Source organism: Rhineura floridana, chromosome 4 (genome assembly GCF_030035675.1).
Source record: "Rhineura floridana isolate rRhiFlo1 chromosome 4, rRhiFlo1.hap2, whole genome shotgun sequence".
Lineage (NCBI taxonomy): Eukaryota > Metazoa > Chordata > Lepidosauria > Squamata > Rhineuridae > Rhineura > Rhineura floridana.
The window spans coordinates 150,238,959-150,260,687 of record NC_084483.1 but is presented as its reverse complement, the minus strand read 5'-3'; the positions used below and the strand labels follow the sequence as shown (position 1 = coordinate 150,260,687).

The window sequence follows — 21,729 nt, the reverse complement described above, 5'->3', positions numbered from 1 at the left end:
GATTTTGCTGTAAGAAACAATGTTTTAGGACGCAAGAATTGGCATTAGTTATCAGTACTCTTGAGTTGCTGGTGAGTCATCTGTACAAGATGCATATTATTGGATGATGAGGTCCTAGTTTGCAGGTGCTTATGTATTAGTTTCTATGATGGATTGAGGCCTCTTTTGCCATAGACAATAGAGGCGCTCCTTCTTCACCTGAGCAACTCATCCCCTAATATTAATACCTTCTGAATCAAAAGTATGAAGTGTGCTCAAATGTATGCTTATTTGGGAACATAGGAAGCTGCCTTATAGCAAGTCAGGCCATTGCTCCATCAAGCTCAGTATTGTCTTCACTGACAGGCAGCAATTCTCCAGGGTTTCAGACTGTAGGCATTTCCAGTCCTATCTGGGGATGTCACGGATTGAACCTGGGATCTTCTGCATGCCAAGCAAATTACCATTGAACTATGTCCCTTTCACGAGGCCACTGCTTCTAGCTAGAAATGGAACAGATTTGGAAAGGCTCAAGGACACCATAATGACAGATCTGTGCATTTTTTTCTACATGCTTAGCTTGGAAGATTGGAGCCTACCAACAGATAACCCTTTGCTACTTAGCCTGTTTGTTATTACACAGACCCTTTAATAAAACCTCATGTTTGTCTAAAAAAATTGAGGGCTGGGAATGCTTGCATCAGTTAACTTAATCCTAGTTATGTGACCCAGAAGTAAGCTAATTGATTTCTTTGGTATTTAAGTCCTGATAAATATGCTTAGGATCACATTCTTAATTGAATGCTTTTTAAGATGAGGTAGGAACTGATGCTGAGGCTTCTTAGGAGAGATTCTTTGCTAATTGTAGAAACCTCTAAATTTGCAATTGACTAGTTGTTGGCTTCTTGGCATTCTTCCATATTGGTGCTTGCAACTTTCCAATCATGCATTTGCCTCCCTCGCATATTATGGTTTTAGGGCATGCACTGTATCTGCATGATAAAAAAAATCCTGGGTTAGATCCAGAGAGAAGCAGGGGCTCTCACTCACAGTAGGTGCCTCTGCACAATTTGGGGGATCCCTTCACCCTTTCCATGCCAAAACTCACCCCATCAATGGTCCTCCAACCTTCCAGAGAGGTGTTTGGTAGGAGCAGCTCTGGAGAGGTGGTGGTGGGGAGTCAGCTTCCACCAGCTCCTTTCTTTGTGTTTTTCTCTGGATCCATCCCAACGTTGAAGTGGTCCTTAGCTTTCTCTGTTGAACTGGAAACCACCCAAGATAACCCTGTTACTGTTTATACATCTCTGGATGGAAGAGAAGTTATATGTAAGCCCCTAATTTTGGCAACAATAATTAACACTATTTCAATTCACTTGACTCTGTGATTCACCCCTTGAAGTGGAAACAAATGGAATTGAATTGAGGTAACGGTTTGGCCTGTTCAGCTTGTTTCACTGAAGAGGAATACATTTGGTATTAATAAGGGATGAGGAATTAATAAGGAGAAACCAAAGTACACTTCAGTAGCTCATTCATTCTTTATTATCTTTTTCAGAAAATGGATCTATCACAGGAATCAAAAGTAAGTGGAGCCACAGCGGAAAAACCCTCAATTTTTCCACGAGCAATGGTGCTTAGTTGTTAGCAGTCATTCTGTTCCTAAACTACTGTTGCCATCCATATAAACTAGCATTTAGCTGTAGTGAGCTAATTGTGAAGTATATGAGGAAGCTGCTCACTTTATTTGAGGAGCGAGTAAAGGCAGAGGTAGAAGGGAAACCAGTCCATCCTAAACTGATTTTTCCAAACCAACTCTCACAAGCATGTCTGGGTACTTTCTCAAAGCTGTTTCAACTTTTTTCGCTACTTAGTTACTCTGTTTCAGTAAGGGAAATATGAACCAAAACCTAGAAATTTGTTTTAACCTTTCAATGTGTTAGCAGTGTGGTCTGCTGGTGGTGGTGCCAAAGTTTTGTTGGTCCTTTGGAACTCTGTGAAGTACATTGCAGAATGCTCTCTTAATTCCTCTTTGTCTGTCCATAGGCACAAGCAAATTGTCGAGTAGGGATAGCAGCACTCAATACGCTGGCTGGCTACATTGACTGGGTGGCTATGAGCCACATTACAGCGGATAACTGCAAGCTCCTGGAGATGTTATGTCTGCTCTTGAATGAACCAGAGCTTCAAGTGGGAGCAACTGAGTGCCTCTTGATTGTGGTCAGCAGAAAAGTGAGTCCCTCTTTTTCTGTTCCCTTCACTAAGGGGGTTTGTGTATGAATTCGGTTTATTGATAGTATCAAGGAGCGAGCAGTGCAAGGCCATAACGTCATATCTTGTTTACTTAGGATTTTCTCTTGGTCTGTACTGCAATGGCCTATCCTTGTTTGGCAGCCTGTTTGAGAGACTGGTTGTTCAGGAAGAATTTCTGCAGTGTGATAGCTATTGCCCGCCTTTGAGTATTGGATGCTGTTGAAGAGCTCATTTTGTATGTTATAACAAAGCTATCATTTGCTTTATGCTTAGGGGAAACTGGAGGATCGCAAGCCCTTGATGGTTTTGTTTGGGGATGTTGCCATGCACTACATCTTCTCTGCCGCCCAGTGAGTAGTATTGTCTGCTGCTGTGAGCACATAAGGAAAACAAGCTGTTTGTAGTTCTGGCACGAATTTGCTTATTAGAGTAATAAATCTCAGCATTAGATGACTGCTGTTGGTTCAGGAGTTAGATGAAGTTGCCAGATGCACACCACAGAATACTTCATATCAAGCTGTTGTCCAGATTGACGGTGGTTGTGTAGGTCTAATTAATGCAGCATTGTGGCATTAACAATAGCATAGCATTCTCATGTGATCATCCTGAGCCTTTTATATCTGTGACTTACAGAGGAGGCAAAATTTGTAGAATAAACAATTTCTGACATTTCCTGCAATTGTAACACCATATGAGAGTGCTCAGCTTTGTAAAACATCTTGAGGGCTGAGTAGAATTTCTTCCCTTTTAAGTGCCATCTCATAAGAAAACTGTATTTTTGTTTCACTTGCATTGAGTTTGACCAGGTTTGTGCTTAAGCCAGATTCAGAAGAGTCAACTTAAAAAAATAAAAAGTGCAATATGAAGCTTTTCTGAGAGCCAGTGTGGTGTAGTGGTTAAGGTGTTGGACTGGGACCTGGGAGACCAGGGTTCGAATCCCCACACAGCCATGAAGCTCACTGGGTGACCTTGGGCCAATCACTGCCTCTCAGCCTCAGAGGAAGGCAATGGTAAACCCCCTCTGAATACCGCTTACCATGAAAACCCTATTCATAGGGTCGCCATAAGTTGGAATCGACTTGAAGGCAGTCCATTTCATGTAATATTTTGCTTTGCAAAGGAAGTTGTAATAAACAGTTTTTTTGTGTGGTTTTAGGCTCCTTTCAATTGGGTTCTGAGGATGAGATCCAGTGTTGTGCCTGCAGACATGTCAGGACTTCCTCTTTCTCTCCTCAACCTGCAGCCTCATGTGTGCCCTTAAACTACTCTGTTGGGTCCCCCAACAGTCGTGCAGTTTTGGGGAGTGCAGAGGGAGCAGCAGGGGACAAGAGAGGAAGAAGTCCTTTTGGTGCAAGCAGAGGTCCATTGCTTAAGCAGGACACCGCAACTGGATATTGCCCTAAGGTGCCATGGCAATCTCTACATGAGAATACTTGCCATGATTCTCAGGTTGCTTTTAATCTCAAGGTGATTTTACTAACATGGGAAATATGTTTGAATAGTATGAGCTGTCGTTTACCGCATCAGTCTAGACCGTTGAAGGCTGGGGTTTTCTTTTACTGTGCAAGGATGCTCAAAAGTGATGTGATAAAATTACCTTGTGATTTCCACCCATTCCTTTTTGGTGTAGTGATTGGGCCATACCTTACCTCCTGAAGCATATTGTCTTATCAGAAGGTTTTGGTGCTATAAAACATTTCAATCAAGACAGTTCTTTGCATCCAGTATCCTTCTTGTGACCTATCTTGCAGAACACTTAGTGAAAGTTCAGAGTTGATGCTGGTGGGACTTAACCCAGCCTTAACTTAAACCTTTCTGATGGAAGTTTAATCCTACTTCAATTTACAAACAGAGAGATTTAACTAACATCTGCCCTTTTGTTTCCTTTTACTTTTCAGGACAGCAGATGGTGAAGGCCTAGTAGAGAAGCACTATGTTTTCTTGAAGAGACTTTGCCAAGTCTTGTGTGCCTTGGGTAGCCAGCTGTGTGCATTGGTGGTGAGTTTGCCATCACAAGGCATTTTTCCAAGAATGTTTTTAGTGGCTGTTGCATAATCTCATGTCCCAGGTTGAACAGCTGCACACAGTTTCCATCTCTTTCTGGTAAATGTAAAGAGAATGGCAAGAATCTTGCCAGCAATAACTATTAGTAAAGATGCATATTCTTTGCTTATCGTATGCAAGTGAAAGTTGCTCACTTATTTGAATAGTCATACCCTGATGCCATACAAGGGGTTTGGCCTGATGAGTTCTTAATACTGATCCCTGCTATGTCCCCTCCCTTTTACAGTGCTTCACCCTGCTTATCTAATCCTAACCCCCCCCTTGATTTTGGGGGTTTCCATTGCAGGTTTTGAGGCACTTCTACTTTATGAAAAAGCAACCCCAAAATGCAATTATTTATTAGCTGTTATGCTATAGTTCTTCCTACCAATCTCTCTTGATTTCCAAATGGTAACACTTATTTTTCCCTATTCATGCAGATGACTGGCAGTCCCCAGTGTAGCTGACAAAAAAATTCAGTTGGAGGTTCCATTTGTATTTATTTTATTATTTTATTTTATTACATGTCCCTCATTTTCTCCAAGTGGCTCAAGGTGGCGTTTATTGTTCTCCCTCTCCTCGTTTTATCCTCACAACAACCCTGTGAGGTAGATCAGGCTGAGAGACAGTGACTGTCCAAAGGTCACCCAGTGAACTTCATGGTTGAGCAAGGATTGGAACCCTACCATCCCACATCCTAGTCCCACACTGTAACCACTACACCATACTGGCTTTTCTGTAACTGCCATGTGACTGCTTGTCATCTGAATCCATCTTTGAAGTTTGCCTCCACTCTTCTCTCAACAGGGCTCTGATTCAGATGTGGAAACACCTGTCAACCTTGGAAAATACCTTGAGTCATTTTTAGCTTTCACAACCCATCCTAGTCAGGTAGGTAAATGGAAGGTTTTCCAGCATCTTGAGTATAAAAATCAGCCATATATGCCTGTGATGAACTTAAGTACTACCAATATTTTGAAAATGTTGCATGTGTCTTCCTCACTTAAATAAAGGCTTTATTGTCAGCTGCATGATCCTTAACCAAAACCCTTCATTCTTTATGCTGGTTTATGTTAGCGACTATTGCATGCTTGCATCTACGCCCTTCCTTCTCTGATGATCTAGAAAGTGATGTGGCATGCTCGTCTCTGCCATCCAGCATTCATTAAGATCCAGCTTGCAATAGCAAATGGTGATGCGTGTACTGAATAAAAGTTTCTGTTTTGGCATGTGTGTGTTGGAAGTAATAGTCTTTGGCTTCAGTTGAGCTTGGAGTATTTCCCAGTGCCTAAACTGAGAGGATCAGTGTGCATTACTATTGTCATTTGAGCATTAGATTTGGAGATTATTTGCCTGATGCATTGATTCCTTGTTTTTCCCTAGTTCTTACGCTCTTCCACCCAGATCACATGGGGAGCTCTTTTTCGGCATGAAGTTCTGTCACGTGATCCTCTGTTGTTGGCTATGATTCCAAAATACCTGCGAGCATCTATGACTAATCTTGTGAAGGTATGGTGCCATGAAAGTTTTTAATTTTGCAGTGGCATGATAAAGTGCTAGCATGAATGTTCTAATGAGCCATTTTCTGAGTGTGGAGTATTAACCCCCTGGAAGGCTACCAGGGGGCAGTGGGGAATGGCATCATCATCGTCTGATCATCTGCCTGATCATCTCTCATGTTGTTACTGTTATATGCCTTCAAGTCGATTATGACTTATGGCGACTATGAATCAGCAACTTCTATTAGCATCTATTGTAAGCCACCCTGTTCAGATCTTGTAAGTTCAGGTCTGTGGCTTCCTTTATGGTATCGATCCATCTCTTTTTTGGTTTTTCTCTTTTTCTACTCCCTTCTGTTTTTTCCAGCATTATTGTCTTTTCTAGTGAATCATGTTTTCTCACAATGTGTCCAAAGTATAATAACTTCAGTTTCATCATTTTAGCTTCTAGTGATGGTTCTGATTTAATTTGTTCTAACACCCAATTATTTGTCTTTTTAGCAGTCCATGGTATCGGCAAAGCTGTCCTCCAATGCCACATTTCAAATGAGTTGATTTTTCTCTTATCCACTTTTTTCACTGTCCAACTTTCACATCCATACATAGAGATCAGAAATGCCATGGTCTGAATGATCCTGACTTTAGTGATCAGTGATACATCTTTGCATTTGAGGACCTTTTCTAGTTCTCTCACAGCTGCCCTCCCCAGTCCTAGCCTTCTTCTGATTTCTTGACTATTGTCTCCATTTTGGTTAATGACTGTGCCAAGGTATTGATAATCCTTGACAAGTTCAATGTCCTCGTTGTCAACTGTAAAGTTACATAAATCTTCTGTTGTCATTCCTTTAGTCTTCTTGACGTTCAGCTATAGTCCTGCTTTTGTGCTTTCCTCTTTACCATTCATCAGCGTTCGTTTCAAATCATTGCTATCATCTCACATGGTGGGGGTTTTGATTCATCAACAATTTCTGCCCCGTCAATGAGTACAGATTGTGCCCCAAAGGGACAACCTCTTTTTTGTTGAGCTTTTTTATTCACTAAACTGTAATGGCAAGCCCCCTAAAAGTCTTGCTGTTTTAACTTATTCCCTGATTTAAAATGTAAATGGGCATCATAAAGCCACTTACTTAGTTCTGTCTTAGTTACCTTTTGTGGGACTCAGGTAGCTGAGTCCTTGAGAGTGTTGTGCTGTAGCAGTCATGAGAATTCTGCTAGGAGGAGAGTTCTGTAAAATTACTATTTTTACAGTCCTTCTTTTGTGTCTGAATTCTCTTGGAGCTGAAAGTATATAATGAATGATGTTTTTCTCCTCTCATTTCACCCCCCTCCTTTTTGCAGGTGGGTTTTCCTTCCAAGACAGACAGTCCCAGCTGTAAATATTCCCACTTCGACTTTGATAGTGATGAAGACTTTAACTGCTTCTTCAACTGTAAGTTATCTTTGTTCCAGTAAAATCCATCACTTTTGAGGATAGTCTGAAGTTTTTCCCTATACGCTTTGGTTTGAATGGCACTAACAAAATCATTATGGGCAGTTTCAGAGCAGAAAGAGATGCTTCAATCTGAAGGGTCTCCATGTGCCTTCAACCTAAACAGTTTCATGGAGGTCTATAAACAATTATTAGCCATGGTAGCTAAGTGACCCTCTGGGTTCAGAAGCAGTATGCCCCTTGATACCAGTTGCTGGGGGGCAACAGCACAAGCTTCATGCCCTGATTGTAGGCTTCCTGCAAACACCTGTATAAAACAGGGCAAGTTCTAGGGCAAGGTGCCATAATGGCTGCATTCTACCTTTGCTGGCAGAGACAGTATGTATCAGTTGCCGCAGATTGCAAGTGGGGAGAGCTCTGTTGCACTCAGGTCCTACTTGTGGGCTTTCCATAGGCATCTGGTTGACTGTTGTAAGAACAGGATGCTGCACTAGATGGGCCTTTGGCTTGATATAGCAGGACACTACTTATGTTCAAAGTGGACCTTTTTGTCTGGTCCAGCAGGGCTGCTCTTATGTTCTTACTTCTTAAGCACACCTAAATAGTGATTTTGACGGGGGAATGGATGGTCATCCAGTGTGTATCCAAACTTTGCAGTATCCATATACTTGCAAATTAATAGGCAGCAATTTTGGGATCAGCAAGGAAAATGGGACTGGCAATGGCCCACATTAAAAAGTCTAGTTTCACAGGGTATACACTTTATTTCTCATACTGCTGACTTAATGACCAAATGCTGAACTGAGAGAGCACAAACTGCTGCCTCTTGGACACCCCTTGTACTAGTTATTGCTGCCTTCTATATGGCTGGGTTCATTATTATTTTATTCTTTTATATATTGCCTTTTCCCCCAGAACTGGGACCAAAGGTAGTTTTAAAAAAATTAAAACAAATACAGATGAAAGTATATAAGTGAAAACTTACAGAAAGTTATTATTAAAATGTAATTAAACTATCTATAGTATTAAAACCATTTAAATGTACCAATGAAAAAAACACAAAATAAAAATCAGTAAAACAACACATTTTTAAAGCCCTTGCGGTCAGTTCCCCAAAGCCTGTCAGAACAGAAAGGTTTCCCCCTGCCAATAAAAGGAGGCAAGGAGGGAGCCAATCAAACCATCATAGGAAGGGAGTTCCAGAGCCTGTGGGCAGCCACCAAGAAGGCCCTCCCTTGTTTGCACCAAACATGCCTGTGAGGGTGTCAGGACTGAGAGAAGGGCCTCCCCTGATGGTTTCAGAGCTCAGACAGGCTCATATGGGAAGATACGGTCCTTCAGACTACTTGAGCTATAACCATCCATGCTTCCAGTTTGAAAAAGAGGAAAGTATATTTCCAAACCAAGCTATTTGTGTCTGATTTCCTTGGCAGCTTTCCGTGCACAACAGGGAGAGGCGATAAGGATGGCATGTCGGCTGGATCCTCGAACTGGCTTCCAGATGGCTGGAGAATGGCTGAAATATCAGCTGTCCACTCCTGTTGATATTGGACCCATGAACTGTAAGTTTCCTTAAGGGAGGGGAAGTGGATTTGGCGTTTTATACAACTGAGTCCTACCAAGGGTAAACACATTGTAATTTGGGAACCTAAGTTCGTCATGTCTATTAACATCAATGGGTCTATTCTGAGTAGGACTAGCATTCACTATTACCCTTTGTCTCCAACAGTAGTGCATGCCATGCTTTTTTCTTGCTCAAGTAGTTTCTCAGTGTTTTTTCCAACGTAGATCTTCCATCTAGGCAAGAGACCCTTTTAGTACCTGACAGTTCAAAGATATTGGTTGAAATCCAAACCCTAATCTTAGTTTTTAAAATTCACTTTTTAGTGAAATCAGCTTGTAAAGAAACTGCCAGACTTAACCGGATTTTCCTATAAAATTAAGCCAGTCATTTTACAAATACGCTTAGTTCCAGAAAAAAAATTAACTGGGCAAGGCTTTTTTGAGGGCATTTTGCACGGGCATTTGGTGTGGGAAAATAAATCCTTGTCTAAAGAGGGCTACAATTGCTACAAATCCAGTAGTATTCTAATATTCTCCTTTTTCTTCCCCTCACAGCTAAAACTGGTGAAGGCCTCTGCTCCATCTTTTCTCCTTCTTTTGTGCAGTGGGACGCTATGACCTTTTTCTTGGAGAGCATTATTAGCCCAATGTTCCGGACCCTGGAAAAGGAAGTATGTAACCCTGATCTTCTGTCATTTTTCAGCTTTAGTTGGCTGACCATGACACCATTGTCTCTTGAAGAGGATGGAGTGGAGATGCTAGCCTGCAGTAACAAATTGGATTATATTTACAGTAGCTCATATTCTTTGGGAAATACTGGTTTAAGGAAGTGATCTTTTTATGAAACTGAAAAGAGCCAGTGTGGTGTGGTGGTTAGACTGTCAGACTAGGATCAAGGAGATTAAGATGACTGGGTGACCTTGGGCCAGTCATTATCTCTCACACTGACCTACCTCACGGGTGGTTTTGATGGTAAAATATGGGGGAAAGGGGGCGAAACATGTATGCTACCTTGAGCTCTTTGAAAGAAGAGTACAATGTAATAAATACATTAAAAATTATAGGGAGAATGTAGGCACTTTGTTATTTTGCCATACTTAAGGATTTCCAGCAGTAGAACTGGAACAATAAAACTAAAACTCAATTCATATGATGCCTTTGCAGTGTGGTTGCTGCTACAAAACTGCTCCCTCATACCTGTGGTTGGTTCCCATGCCCCTGATGTTGTATGAATGTTCTGCCTCACATGAATATTTCCTTTTCACCATCTCCCTCTGTTAGGGCTGCTTTTGTGGGACCACTCACATGTTGTGAAACAGTCATACATTTCCCATGTAATGTGGAAACTGAACATGGTGATGGCCAATTTTGTAGCAAACCTACAAACAGGAGCAAGAACACATGCTAGTCATTTTAAATGTAGTCGTCAAAATGTTGATGTTCTGTGAATGTCTCTCCTGTCTGGCTGGACAAAGTAATTCTTCTCAAAATGTGTTTCTCTTATTTCTGGAAAGTACTCAGATGTCATTTATTTATTTCATTTATCTCCCACCTTTCCTTCAAGGAGCTCAAAGTGGCATACATGGTTCTCCCCTCCCCATTTGATCTTCACAACAACCCTGTGAGGTAGCTTAGGCTGAGAGGCAGTGACTGACCCAAGGTCACCCAGTGAGCTTCATGGCTGAGTGGGGATTCGAGCCCTGGGCATAGTGGTAGGTACTGTATTAGAACTTGCACAAAATCAGCTTCCAGATCCCGAATGGTGAATCTATGAGACTTGGTATCTATTGTGATGGTAACAGCTGAACAGTAGGCTGAATGACTGAATGCCTTGAATGATGTGCAAACATGTTACCCAAAGCTCTGCAGAAAAGGAAATGAGTTCCTTGTTTATAATGAGCCTAAACATCCAGTGGTTCAAACTTCTCCTATCATTGAACAATAATTTTAACTCCAACTCTTGTCTTGAAATACCTCATGTTAAATTGTTATGCTTTCTGCTGAACACGTCTCATGTAAGCTTGTTAAAAGGCTAACATGACATTTCTGCAAGTATTAAGATTGTCACACTTCAGCCAAAGGTACAGTCAGCCTGCTCTTTAGATTTGCCTGAGAAAGAAACATTGGCATTCTACAGGGCCAGTGAATGTTGAACATTGTTCACTTCTCCTTCTTTTCTTCCAGGAGATCCCGGTGTCTGATGGCATAGAACTGCTGCAACTTGTCCTCAGCTTTGAAACAAAGGACCCCCTCATACTGTCCTGTGTCCTTTCTAACATTTCGGCACTCTTTCCATTTGTCACTTACAGGCCAGAATACCTGCCAGAAGTTCTTTCCAAGGTCAGCACGTTTTTGTATCCTGTTGATATGTTAGGCTTTGAGAATTTACAACATGTAGATCTTTACCTGTGAACTTCTCATAGAATGCTCTAGGGAGGCTAAACGTTTTGCTGTGATCATGCTAGACACCAGATGCTCTGGGAGAGACAATTTTTGTGTTGATTAATGGGATTGTTGTTGGTCTATTGCAGGGGTGACTAGCCCATGACCCATTTCCAACCTACCCCCCAAGTATGTATATGTATGTATACATACATACATACACACATACACTCACACATAATTGGTCTGATAAGCCATGGTGCCATGTTAGATGGTCTTAGGAAACAGAAAGAACCATTTCTTTCTGTCGCCTCTCTAAGATCTTTTAACAATAGTGCCATGTCAGAGGAAGAAGGGCCCTTTTTCAAAGGGAAGTGCTGAGGCAGGAGAAGACCCTCTACACCAGCACTGGCTTAGAGAGCAAAAACTGCTGAGTGTATATCTGCCTGCTCCTATCTGTGGAATCTGTCTCCTTCCCCTGCCTGTATATTCATATAAATCAGGTGTGGAGAACCTTTGGCCCTCCGGATGTTGCTTAACTACAACTGCTATCATCCCTGGCCATTGGGTATGCTTGCTGGGGCTGATGGAAGTTGGAGGGCCAAAGGTTCCCAATATAGGTTCTTGCCTATAACCCAACCCAACCCAACCCACTGCTTGGTGTGTGCTGGGTGTATGTGCAAGTTTGTGTGCATGTGAAATAGGCTCAGGTTGGCATGCAGCCTGTGGAGGGGTGGCAAACCCTCAATGTGACTCTCAAGCCAAAACAATTTAGCCAAACCTGGTCTGTTGGAACAAATTCATAATCTGGGAAGTGCTTCTGAATCCAGTGCTATTACTAAAGGTACATGTAGCAGTTGTAGCCAGGAGCACCCAGTGTATACCTTAGTGCAGAAAGATTTCACTGTTGTCATCCACACTCCATAGCTCTCAGACTGACTTGTGCATTGTGCTCTACAGCAGGCTGTACTTGAAAACCACTCAGAAACTTTAGCTGGCATAAAATGCTGCTGCTGCCATGTCTAGGAGGATGTGGGGAGGCAAGAGCATATACAATCAATTTTGCAGGGGTTAATACTGGCTATCAGTTACTGTTGTTAATATATAAATCCCTTCATTCCTAAAACCTGCATAGCCCAGGACTGACTACCCCACATATTCTCCCATCCTGCTATCTGTATATGGTGTTCTGTGCCAACTTTTATCACTGAATGAGATCAAGAGAATCTAAGCTAGGAACAGGGCTTCTTCACTCGTAGCCCTAGTATTGTGGAACAGTGCCAGAGGGGATTCATTGAGGCATGTTCCTTGTGGCCCTTAGAAGGGGCTGCAAAGTGTAGTTATTGAAGAGGGTATTTACATATTTTTAAGATGGGTGATTTAGTTGGTATGATGAAGAACCAGAAATTTTAGAATGTGAGGTGAAACCTGCTCTTAAAATACTTGGAAGAAACAAATCACCAGGAACAGATGGCATACCAATAGAGTTGCTATAAGCTATTGAGACTGAATCTGTCCAAATTTTGAGAAAAAATTGTCAACAAATATGGAAAACTAAACAATGGCCCACACACTGAAAGCATTCAATATACATCTCAATTACAGAGAAAGGGGATCCCAGGGAATGCAGTAATTATCGAACTATTGCCTTAATATCCCATGCAAGTAAAGTAATGCTCAAGATTCTACAACAAAGGCTCTTGCCATATATGGAGCAAGAAATGCCAGACGTCCAAGCTGGATTTAGAAAGGGAAGAGGCACCGGAGATCATATCGCAAACATATGTTGGATAATGGAATGGACCAAGGAATTTCAAAAGGAAATCATCCTGTGCTTTATAGATTACAGCAAAGCCTTTGATTGTGTAGATCATGAAAAACCATGGAATGCTTTTAAAAAAATGGGGGTGCCACAGCATCTAATTGTCCTGATGCTCAACCTATACTCTGGACAAGAGGCTACTGTAAGGACAGAATATGGAGAAACCGATTGGTTCCCAATCAGAAAGGGTGTGAGACGGGTGTATTTTATCACCCTATTTGTTTAATCTATATGCAGAACGTATCATACGGAAAGCGGGATTGGACCAAGATGAAGGAGGTGTAAAAATTGGAGAGAGAAATATCAATAATTTAAGATATGCAGACGATACCATACTACTAGCAGAAACCAGTAATGATTTGAAACGAATGCTGATGAAAGTTCAAGAGGAAAGCGCAAAAGCAGGAGTACAGCTGAACGTCAAAAAGACTAAAGTAATGACAACAGAAGATTTGTCTAACTTTAAAGCTAACAATAAGGACATTGAACTTGTCAAGGATTATCAATATCTTGGCACAGTGATTAACCAAAATGGAGACAATAGTCAAGAAATCAGAAGAAGGCTAGGACTGGGGAGGGCAGCTGTGAGAGAACTAGAAAAGGTCCTCAAATGCAAAGATGTATCACTGAACACTAAAGTCAGGATCATTCAGACCATGGTATTCCCAATCTCTATGTATGGATGTGAAAGTTAGACAGTGAAAAAAGCGGATAAGAGGAAGATTAACTCATTTGAAATGTGTTGTTGGAGGAGAGGTTTGTGCATACCATGGACTGTGAAAAAGACGAATAATTGGGTGTTAGAACAAATTAAACCAGAACTATCACTAGAAGCTAAAATGATGAAACTGAGGTTATCATACTTTGGACACATAATGAGAAGACATGATTCATTAGAAAATATAATAATGCTTGGAAAAACAGAAGGAAGTAGAAAAAGAGGAAGGCCATACAAGAGATGGATTGATTCCATCAAGGAACCCACAGACCTGAACTTACAAGATCTGAACAGGGTGGTTCATGACAGATGCTGTTGGAGGTCACTGATTCATAGAGTCGCCATAAGTTGTAATCAACTTGAAGGCACATAACAACAACAGCTGGGTGATTGGTATATTTTGTGCTGCCATATTGGGATGTTAACAAAATGAAACAAAAGCATTTTGATTTCAGCCGTGCTATGATTGTAACTATTGTTGTAAGCCAGTTTGAGCATAAAATGTGGTGGGATATAAATGTTTTAAAGAGAGATTGTCTGATAAAAACTGAAAATGAAAGTTTTCTTTTTAAAAAGAACATGTTTTGGGGGCTCAGAATTGCAGAGACAAATGTTGAAAATGTATGGCTAGTTTCTGTTAAAAACTTGGAAGCTTGAGGGGAGCTGAGTGGAGTTTCTAGTAGTTTGTGAGGTGTGGTACTTGATTGTACACTGCTGCTAGTCCATCTCCATGCTTACAGGTGACCTCTCCATTCTAAAAGTGGAGAACACTGAAGAACTGTTACAAACATGTTTTACCCAGGGGATTAGTGTTAGATTTGAACACAGGGTTGGCCTTGTCACTATTAAGGGGCACCTCCCACCTGATGAAATCCTTGTCTTGCACAGAAAAAAAAAACAGGAACACCTTGTCTTGATAAAGACATTTTTGTGGTCTTGGTACACCTATTCTTAGATTGGTGACTGGTATGGAGCACATTCAAAAGTATGGACTATTGATGAGTGACTTTTGTTCTTGCTCCCATAGCTCTTTGCCTCTGTTACCTTTGAAGTTGTAGAAGAAAGTAAGGTAAGATCATTTCAGCCATAGTGTACCAAGTATAGATGTATGGATTAAACTTCCTAATGTGACTCCATAGCAAAATACTGTTTATATACTAAGGCACTTTAGACTGAAATTCAATACAGCAAGAAGTTTATTGGATTCTAGTTCTTCCACTGGACCCCTGGGGAGACAAATTTCAGTACTAGCTACACACATCTTTCAGCCCTTCTCTACGGCTGTGATTGACATGCAGTTGCCTATCTGTCACAGAGTATATAATGAAGCATTTAAACAGTGTTATGGGAGGATCATAACTAAAGGTTATGTGTTTTCCACAATTCTAAGCAAGTGTTTCAAAATATAGAATTTTATGTTAAGAACAGAGTTCAGTTTCCTTAGAATATTAGCTTTCATTTCTTAAAAAAAGCAAGTGTTTAGCCCATATAGCTGTACAGGTAGGCTTGAAAGTGGGACAGCAAAGCCTCATAAAATCTCAAGCACCAAAATGGTGGCTGAATAAAATTTCCAATGCCCTGAGGATGGGACTTCAGTGCTCTGCACCTCCCCTGTGATTAGCAAAAGCAGAAAATATTATGCAGATGTTTCCATATACCATTTCCCCCACCTTGGGATTTATGGTCATCAACTGATTCAGTCACCATTAGAAGTTCAGGTGGCCTTCTCAACAGTGAGCCTGTGCCTTTGGAACTCTCTGACCAGGTGGTTTGTTGTGTTGAGTCTCTGCTCTCCTTTTGATAGATGGTGAAAACTATCCTGTTCTAAGAGAGCTTTTGACCTTTTGTGGTTTGCTCTGATACAGAGTGGTATACTGATAGGTATGACCAACAATTGGTTCTGTTAAAATGTGCAGAATAAAATGCTATCCTGAAGTTTTATTGACTGATTCCCCTAGGCTCCAAGGACCCGTGCAGTGAAGAATGTGAGAAGACATGCCTGTTCCTCAATAATCAAGATGTGCCGGGACTACCCTCAGCTTGTCCTGGTACTTTACTGAATTTGTACATGATGTGTGTGTGCGTGCGCGCATGCGCACACGTGTGTATGAAGGAGAGGGGTGTGGTTTAAAGCTCCCTGTGATCAGTTTGCTTCTTTTATTGTGAGACTGCAGTGAATAAAATTTAAATAACAGTTCTGTGTGTGTTTTGAATGTTAGTGGTGGAAATGGCACTGATCACTGACATCCACCTTTCATTGTCTGTCAGTCAATCTTTATTTCAACCATGAGTCACAGCAGAGAGACAGCTTGTGGAAGAGGTAGAGAAATATAGGGGTGGAGTAGATATGAAGTTCAGTGTGTGGGTATAACACCTTGGAACTTAAAGCAGCTTCATATATTATGATTGGTGTGAGGAATACTGCATAGTTTCCATAGCAAATATGTAATATGTGAACATCACACACACATACACATATGTAAGTATCTTTAAACACTAGTATGTATGCATCTGGGAAACCTAATTGTCATGTCCATATGTTAACTGTTTGGTGTAGGAAGCGCTGGTGTTTCCTGCAGACATCATAATGTATGGAATTGCTTTGAGCAAGAGCAGTCTCTTATCTCCAGATATTCTATGTAGGAATTCAGTGTGTATCCAAGACGTCCTGTTTGGTGCTGTCAGCTAACTGACTTTTTTTTTTAATTCTTCTAGCCAAATTTTGACATGCTGTATAACCATGTAAAGCAGCTGCTATCCAATGAGCTGCTCCTGACCCAGATGGAGAAGTGTGCTCTCATGGAAGCCCTAGTCCTGATTAGCAACCAGTTCAAGGATTATGAGCGGCAGAAGGCTTTCTTGGAGGAACTCATGTCTCCTGTGGCAACCCTGTGGCTGTCTGAGGAGATGAGGAGGTGCAAGAACTGTCCATTCTTTAATATAGTGCAGTGAAAAAGATTACAGTGCTAGACATTGGAGTAGGCAAGTCTTAGAAGAAGTTGCATTTAAATTGTGTTTATATGTAAGAAACACTATCACCAGCCTGTGTGAGTACCATGTTGAGGCGCTTACTGTTTTCTGGTATTCTTAGCATTTTTATTTGAGTTCAGAGATGTAAAAATAAAAGGCACATGGACTACCACCTGGCATCTCCACTCAATAAATAATCACCTCATTTTTTTAAAAAAATCCCAGTCCAAATATTGAGGTTATATTGAATCCATGGACATAACCACAGGAAGGAATGGAGGTGGGGGTGGAACCCAAATTGAGGGGATGCATCTCCCACCCCTCATGTTCAGACTCCTTGGCTGCCAGCTTCCACTTCCTAGCTCCTGCTCCTTTCCTGTTGCAGATTCAGATTTGGAAAATGTCTCTTGTGGTGGTGTTTTTCTGGTGGTTTATGTCAGTTGACTTAATTGGTGCACATAAAAATGAAGCCAGTGGATACAACTACTCTGGCACTGCTCTCATTCACAATGGGGATAAAGTGGCTGGATTCTGTTGCCTCTTAGCTCAGTTTGTATAAGCATCTTAGGGCAGCAGAGTCCCAGGGCAATCACTTTATTCCTGTCACACAGCATTGTTGTGGGAAGTGAGTAAGAACTGCAGGGGCGTTTACACCATTATGTCTGTATGAGCTCCACATACGAGATGGATCATTCAGATGTTCTTCTCGCTTAAATTATCTTCTCTATCTTCAAGAAGGGAGAGTGTGAGAATTGCATCTGTTGATAACTTTGATTAAAATTAACATATTTGGGGTGTGTGGTGGTGATGAAAGATGTGGTTTCTACAGTGGTGGTCAGGATAGAGAGAAATCCCAGCAAAGTTACATTATAACACCTCTTTGTAAGATTTTGAAGAGGAATTCCACCCATCCACCCACCCCAGATCATGAGATTCAGCATTTTAACTGCTGGCAGCATGATCTTATGCATGTGTACTCTGAAGTAAATCCCATTTAGTTCAATAGGTCTTACTTCCAAATAAGTGTACATAGGATTGCAGCCTGTACAACATGTGCTCCCTCCACCTTGTTGTAATCTGATATTACAACATGCTGAAGAAGCAGGACAAACAAATATTTATTGATAGCTGCCACTTTCCATAATACATTTTCAAATGGAATTGACTGCTTGGAGCAAAGGGGATTTGTGCTTACATGTAGACACCTGACTCTGTCTTTTTCCTCTCTCTCTGTTAGAGTCCTGACAAACCCTGAAGATTTTATCTGCTATGTTGGTGCTGATAACAAACTTACAGATCCAGTCATGGAAGATCCCTGTGGCCTAAATCGTTCTAGAGTAAGTAGTAGTTATCTGAGAAAGCATGAACTTTGGAGAACGGACTTGGTCATATTGTGGAATATATCTCCTTGCTCAATAGGTGGATAATCTCTGCTAAGAGAGCGTTCCACATTTTTCACAAAACATATGTCATAGATAGCACTTTGGCACATGCTACCACCCCTGAACATGGACAAGCTGGTATATCTGGGCTCTGTCATTCCTATTGGGGAGGGAGAGTTCACATGGGAGGGGGCTTCTGCCTCTTGTGTCTACTAAATGATCTGGCCTACCCAGCAGCTGTTTTTGTTTTAGTCCTGAAGTACTAGAAGCTGTCATTCTGTAGAGGAACAGATGGCTTCTGTCAAAGATGGCTCACTTTAAGATGTCAGCTCAGTAATATGAAATTTCTCAGCTTCCCCCTCCCCCTTCTCTTAATTTGCACATAATCCTGAATGGCATAACTCTGCTGGGTGTGCATTTTGTTTTGTTCTGTTTTTGTTGTATTTGAGAGGTTGCCGTGTGTGGTGAAGACGCATGCAGTTTCCCATTGGTTAAAATATATGTATATGTTCATCACACATGACCATGGATGTGTGGTTGAGCACATGCTTTTTCCAAACCAGAAGTAATCACTGTAGAGCAGGGGCAAGGAACCTTGTTGAGCCTGAGGGCCACGTGGGCAGCCTTCTGGCAGCTGCATGCCAGTGATGGGTGGGCCAAAGGCAAAAATGGAAGGAACAACAGGTGTGACTTTTTCCTTTGTACAGTTGGCCATGTTCCAGTTACACAAAACTCAGAGGATTCTATACACACAGTCCCACAGACATCTTTCCACCCTCTATCCTGGCAAGCAAGAGGCATTATCAGAGTTCAAAGACCATTTCCAGCTAGCTAAAAGTACTTAAAGAGGGTGTGCAGCAGGCAGTGAGAGAGGGAGCCTGAGGAGAGTCTCAGAGGCCAGATAGAGAGTCCTGGAGGGCCATATTCCCCACCCCAGACACAAGGCTCCTGCCCCTGCCATAGAGAAAAATAGTCATGTCTGAAGCAATCTTACCAAATTGTTATATTGTGCGTTTCAAGGAAAAGGACTCTCGGCCACCTGTTCTTCTTTCATTTTCACCCTTAGCAAGATTCCCTCTTATTTCTCTATAGATATGCTTTTGTGTGTACACCATTCTGGGAGTTATAAAACGGGCTCGTTGGCCTGCTTCCTTGGAAGAGGCAAAGGCTGGAGGATTTGTGGTTGGGTACATGTCTAACGGCAGTCCAATCTACCGTAACCCCTGTTCTGTGCAAGTCCTGAAACTTTGCGACAACTTGCTTGCTCTCATAAGGTGGGTCAATTTAGCATGATACCAATCTCATAATGAAAATGCTATGTACTCTGAGCAGCATGTCTCCTCATGAAAGCCAATGTAGCTGTTGCATACTGAATGTTGTAATGAAGTAGATAAGGGGAAAGGAACACCCAGTTCTACCCTGCCCTTTTGTGCTGGGAATTCTCATGATTTCCCCCCCTCACTTTCACTAAACACAAAATTAAACCCAGCCTTTCCTAGTGTTCTTGACATACATTCAACCCTTTCAAGTTGCCTCTGCGATTTGCTATTGTGAATTATCTTTTTACTCTTCATGCATCATGTTGCAGCTGAAGTTTCTTCTCAGTTGCGCACTTCGTGAAATCAGTCTTCTGAACAGCTTACCACCAACACTGGTGGCAGATGTGTTGAGGCTCTTTCTGTTCTCTGCAATCTCTCAGCTTGCAGTGTTTGTTTTATATCTATGGATAGTCTTGGGAGAAAATATGAGACATCAGTTTCTGATGTGATAATATATCATATAAAATACATCATCAGGAAGATAGAAAGACAGGGAGAGGATAATTCAAATCAGCCTAATTCAGTTAAGTTGTTTGTGGTTGTCTGAGGAACATTGTGATGACTTGTCTGCTGAATGCTAAAATGGCAGGATTTGTGGAACTACGAAGGAGCAGCCCTGACAGTCATGGTATATGTGGGTTATCATCATCACTGGAAAGCTTTATTAAGTAATTGACATGGAAAATTACTTCTGTTTCCCTCCACTTCTATCCTCAAGGATTATATATTTTTCATGGAGGATAAGGCTATCAATGGCTAAGTGCTACCTTCAGTGTCAGAAGTAATATACCTCTGCGTACCAGTTGCTGGGAATCACAACAGTGCTTCTATAGGCATCTAGTTGGCCACTGTGAGAACAGGATGCCAGACTAGAGGGGCCATTGGTCTAATCCAGCAGGGCTCATGTTTTTGTGTTCTTAGAAGTTGTGTTAGCTAACAGTATATAAGCGGTTTCGAAAAATCCATAGACAACGAACATTTAACAAAAATGGGGCAAAGTGTTCATCTCAATTCTCATGCTGGTTCTTACAGTAGGGCCCCACTTACCGGCGCTTCGCTTACCAGCGTTCCGCTAATGCGGCGGCTTTCATTCCCCGTTTTAAAGCCGCTTTTGTGGCATTTTGCGGCATTTTTGCACGACGCACCCCATTATACTCAATGGGGTTCCGCTTTACGGCGATTTCCACTTTACGGCGGGGGTCTGGAACAGAACCTGCTGTATAAGCGGGGCCCGCCTGTATTGCTGTTTTTGCCAAAATATGGAGATCTGTGACAAGGGCATTAATTGCCTGTGAGACACAGGATAAATGGACATGTTCAAATAGGAAACTAGGCTAGATGAATGTTTGAACTCATCAACAATGGCAGTACTATATGGTCTTGTGACTAGAAGCGGAGGTGGATTTAGAGGGCTTTCAGAGTGTGAGGGAAGCCCAGGAGTAATCACTTTTACTTAGCAAGCTAGCTTCTGGGGAAATTCTCTTTAACTTGTGATATCATCTACCAAAAGTGAAAAAGTGGTGTTAAACAAGGGATCTGTACAAGTAGAATTAAATCATTCAAATTCACAGATCCCCTCCTTCCTTATGGATTTTAGTCAATGGCAAAAACTTCTTTTTTCATTAGCTTGAGGCTGCAATGCTATACACACTTGAAAGCAAGTATCCCTTACGGAGTAGACATGTCTAGGATTTTACTGTCAATATGTTTTTACTGTTTGAATGGCTTTTTTTAAAAAAATGATTTTTTTTCCCCTTCACAATCTTTTTGTTTTGGTGGTTTTATGGTTGTAAGCTTCCTTGGGGGCTCTTTTGAGACCTGAAAGGCCAAGACATAAGTGATTTTATTAATACATGAATAGACACAGATTATGAAACAGCTCCCCTGATATTACTTAGGTTGAGCTGTCCAATCTATATCAATAAATGGAAACAAGCGGTGTGGGGTAAACTGGAAGTCAAGCAGTTGGTTACTTGGTCGCCAGAGCACATAAATAGTCTCCCCAGGAAATGATGACGTGGCCAGGTCTTTCTTGGCTACAAACCAAAATTCAACAGCACAGGCTGCCAGGTGAAATCTCAACTAGGTGGAAAAAAAGGAACAGCAGAAGGCCAAAGCAACCAAATAGGAAGTGAATTAATATGTTGTGAAGAAGATAAGGGATTTAGGGAGGGTGTTTCCTGGCTAGAAACTGGCGGCGTTGTATGCAAATGTGAAGTAACATCATTAGAGCTTATTTTATTTTTTGTAAAACTAACATGCAAGCTCTTTTGTTGACCAATTAAAAAGTGCATCTAGTAGAGATGCCAGGCTAGACCATGGCAATTTGTATTTTGTCTTTATTTGTAAGTCACCATGAAAATATTTATATTG

General features: G+C 41.5%; 1 protein-coding gene across 2 annotated transcripts in view; it reads left to right on the top strand.

Annotated features, from left to right (window-relative positions):
* The window catches only part of XPO5 (exportin 5), a 48,678-nt gene that overhangs the window by 5,338 nt on the left and 21,611 nt on the right, over positions 1-21,729 (top strand). For both annotated transcript variants that reach the window (XM_061624771.1, XM_061624772.1), the window contains exons 6-20: positions 1,535-1,561; positions 2,023-2,208; positions 2,503-2,579; positions 4,128-4,227; positions 5,080-5,163; positions 5,656-5,781; positions 7,110-7,200; positions 8,634-8,762; positions 9,319-9,434; positions 10,948-11,103; positions 14,713-14,754; positions 15,644-15,733; positions 16,401-16,600; positions 17,893-17,992; positions 19,130-19,311. In XM_061624771.1, the coding sequence (XP_061480755.1) occupies positions 1,535-1,561; positions 2,023-2,208; positions 2,503-2,579; positions 4,128-4,227; positions 5,080-5,163; positions 5,656-5,781; positions 7,110-7,200; positions 8,634-8,762; positions 9,319-9,434; positions 10,948-11,103; positions 14,713-14,754; positions 15,644-15,733; positions 16,401-16,600; positions 17,893-17,992; positions 19,130-19,311 (1,706 nt within the window). The remainder of the gene's footprint in view (positions 1-1,534; positions 1,562-2,022; positions 2,209-2,502; positions 2,580-4,127; positions 4,228-5,079; positions 5,164-5,655; positions 5,782-7,109; positions 7,201-8,633; positions 8,763-9,318; positions 9,435-10,947; positions 11,104-14,712; positions 14,755-15,643; positions 15,734-16,400; positions 16,601-17,892; positions 17,993-19,129; positions 19,312-21,729) is intronic.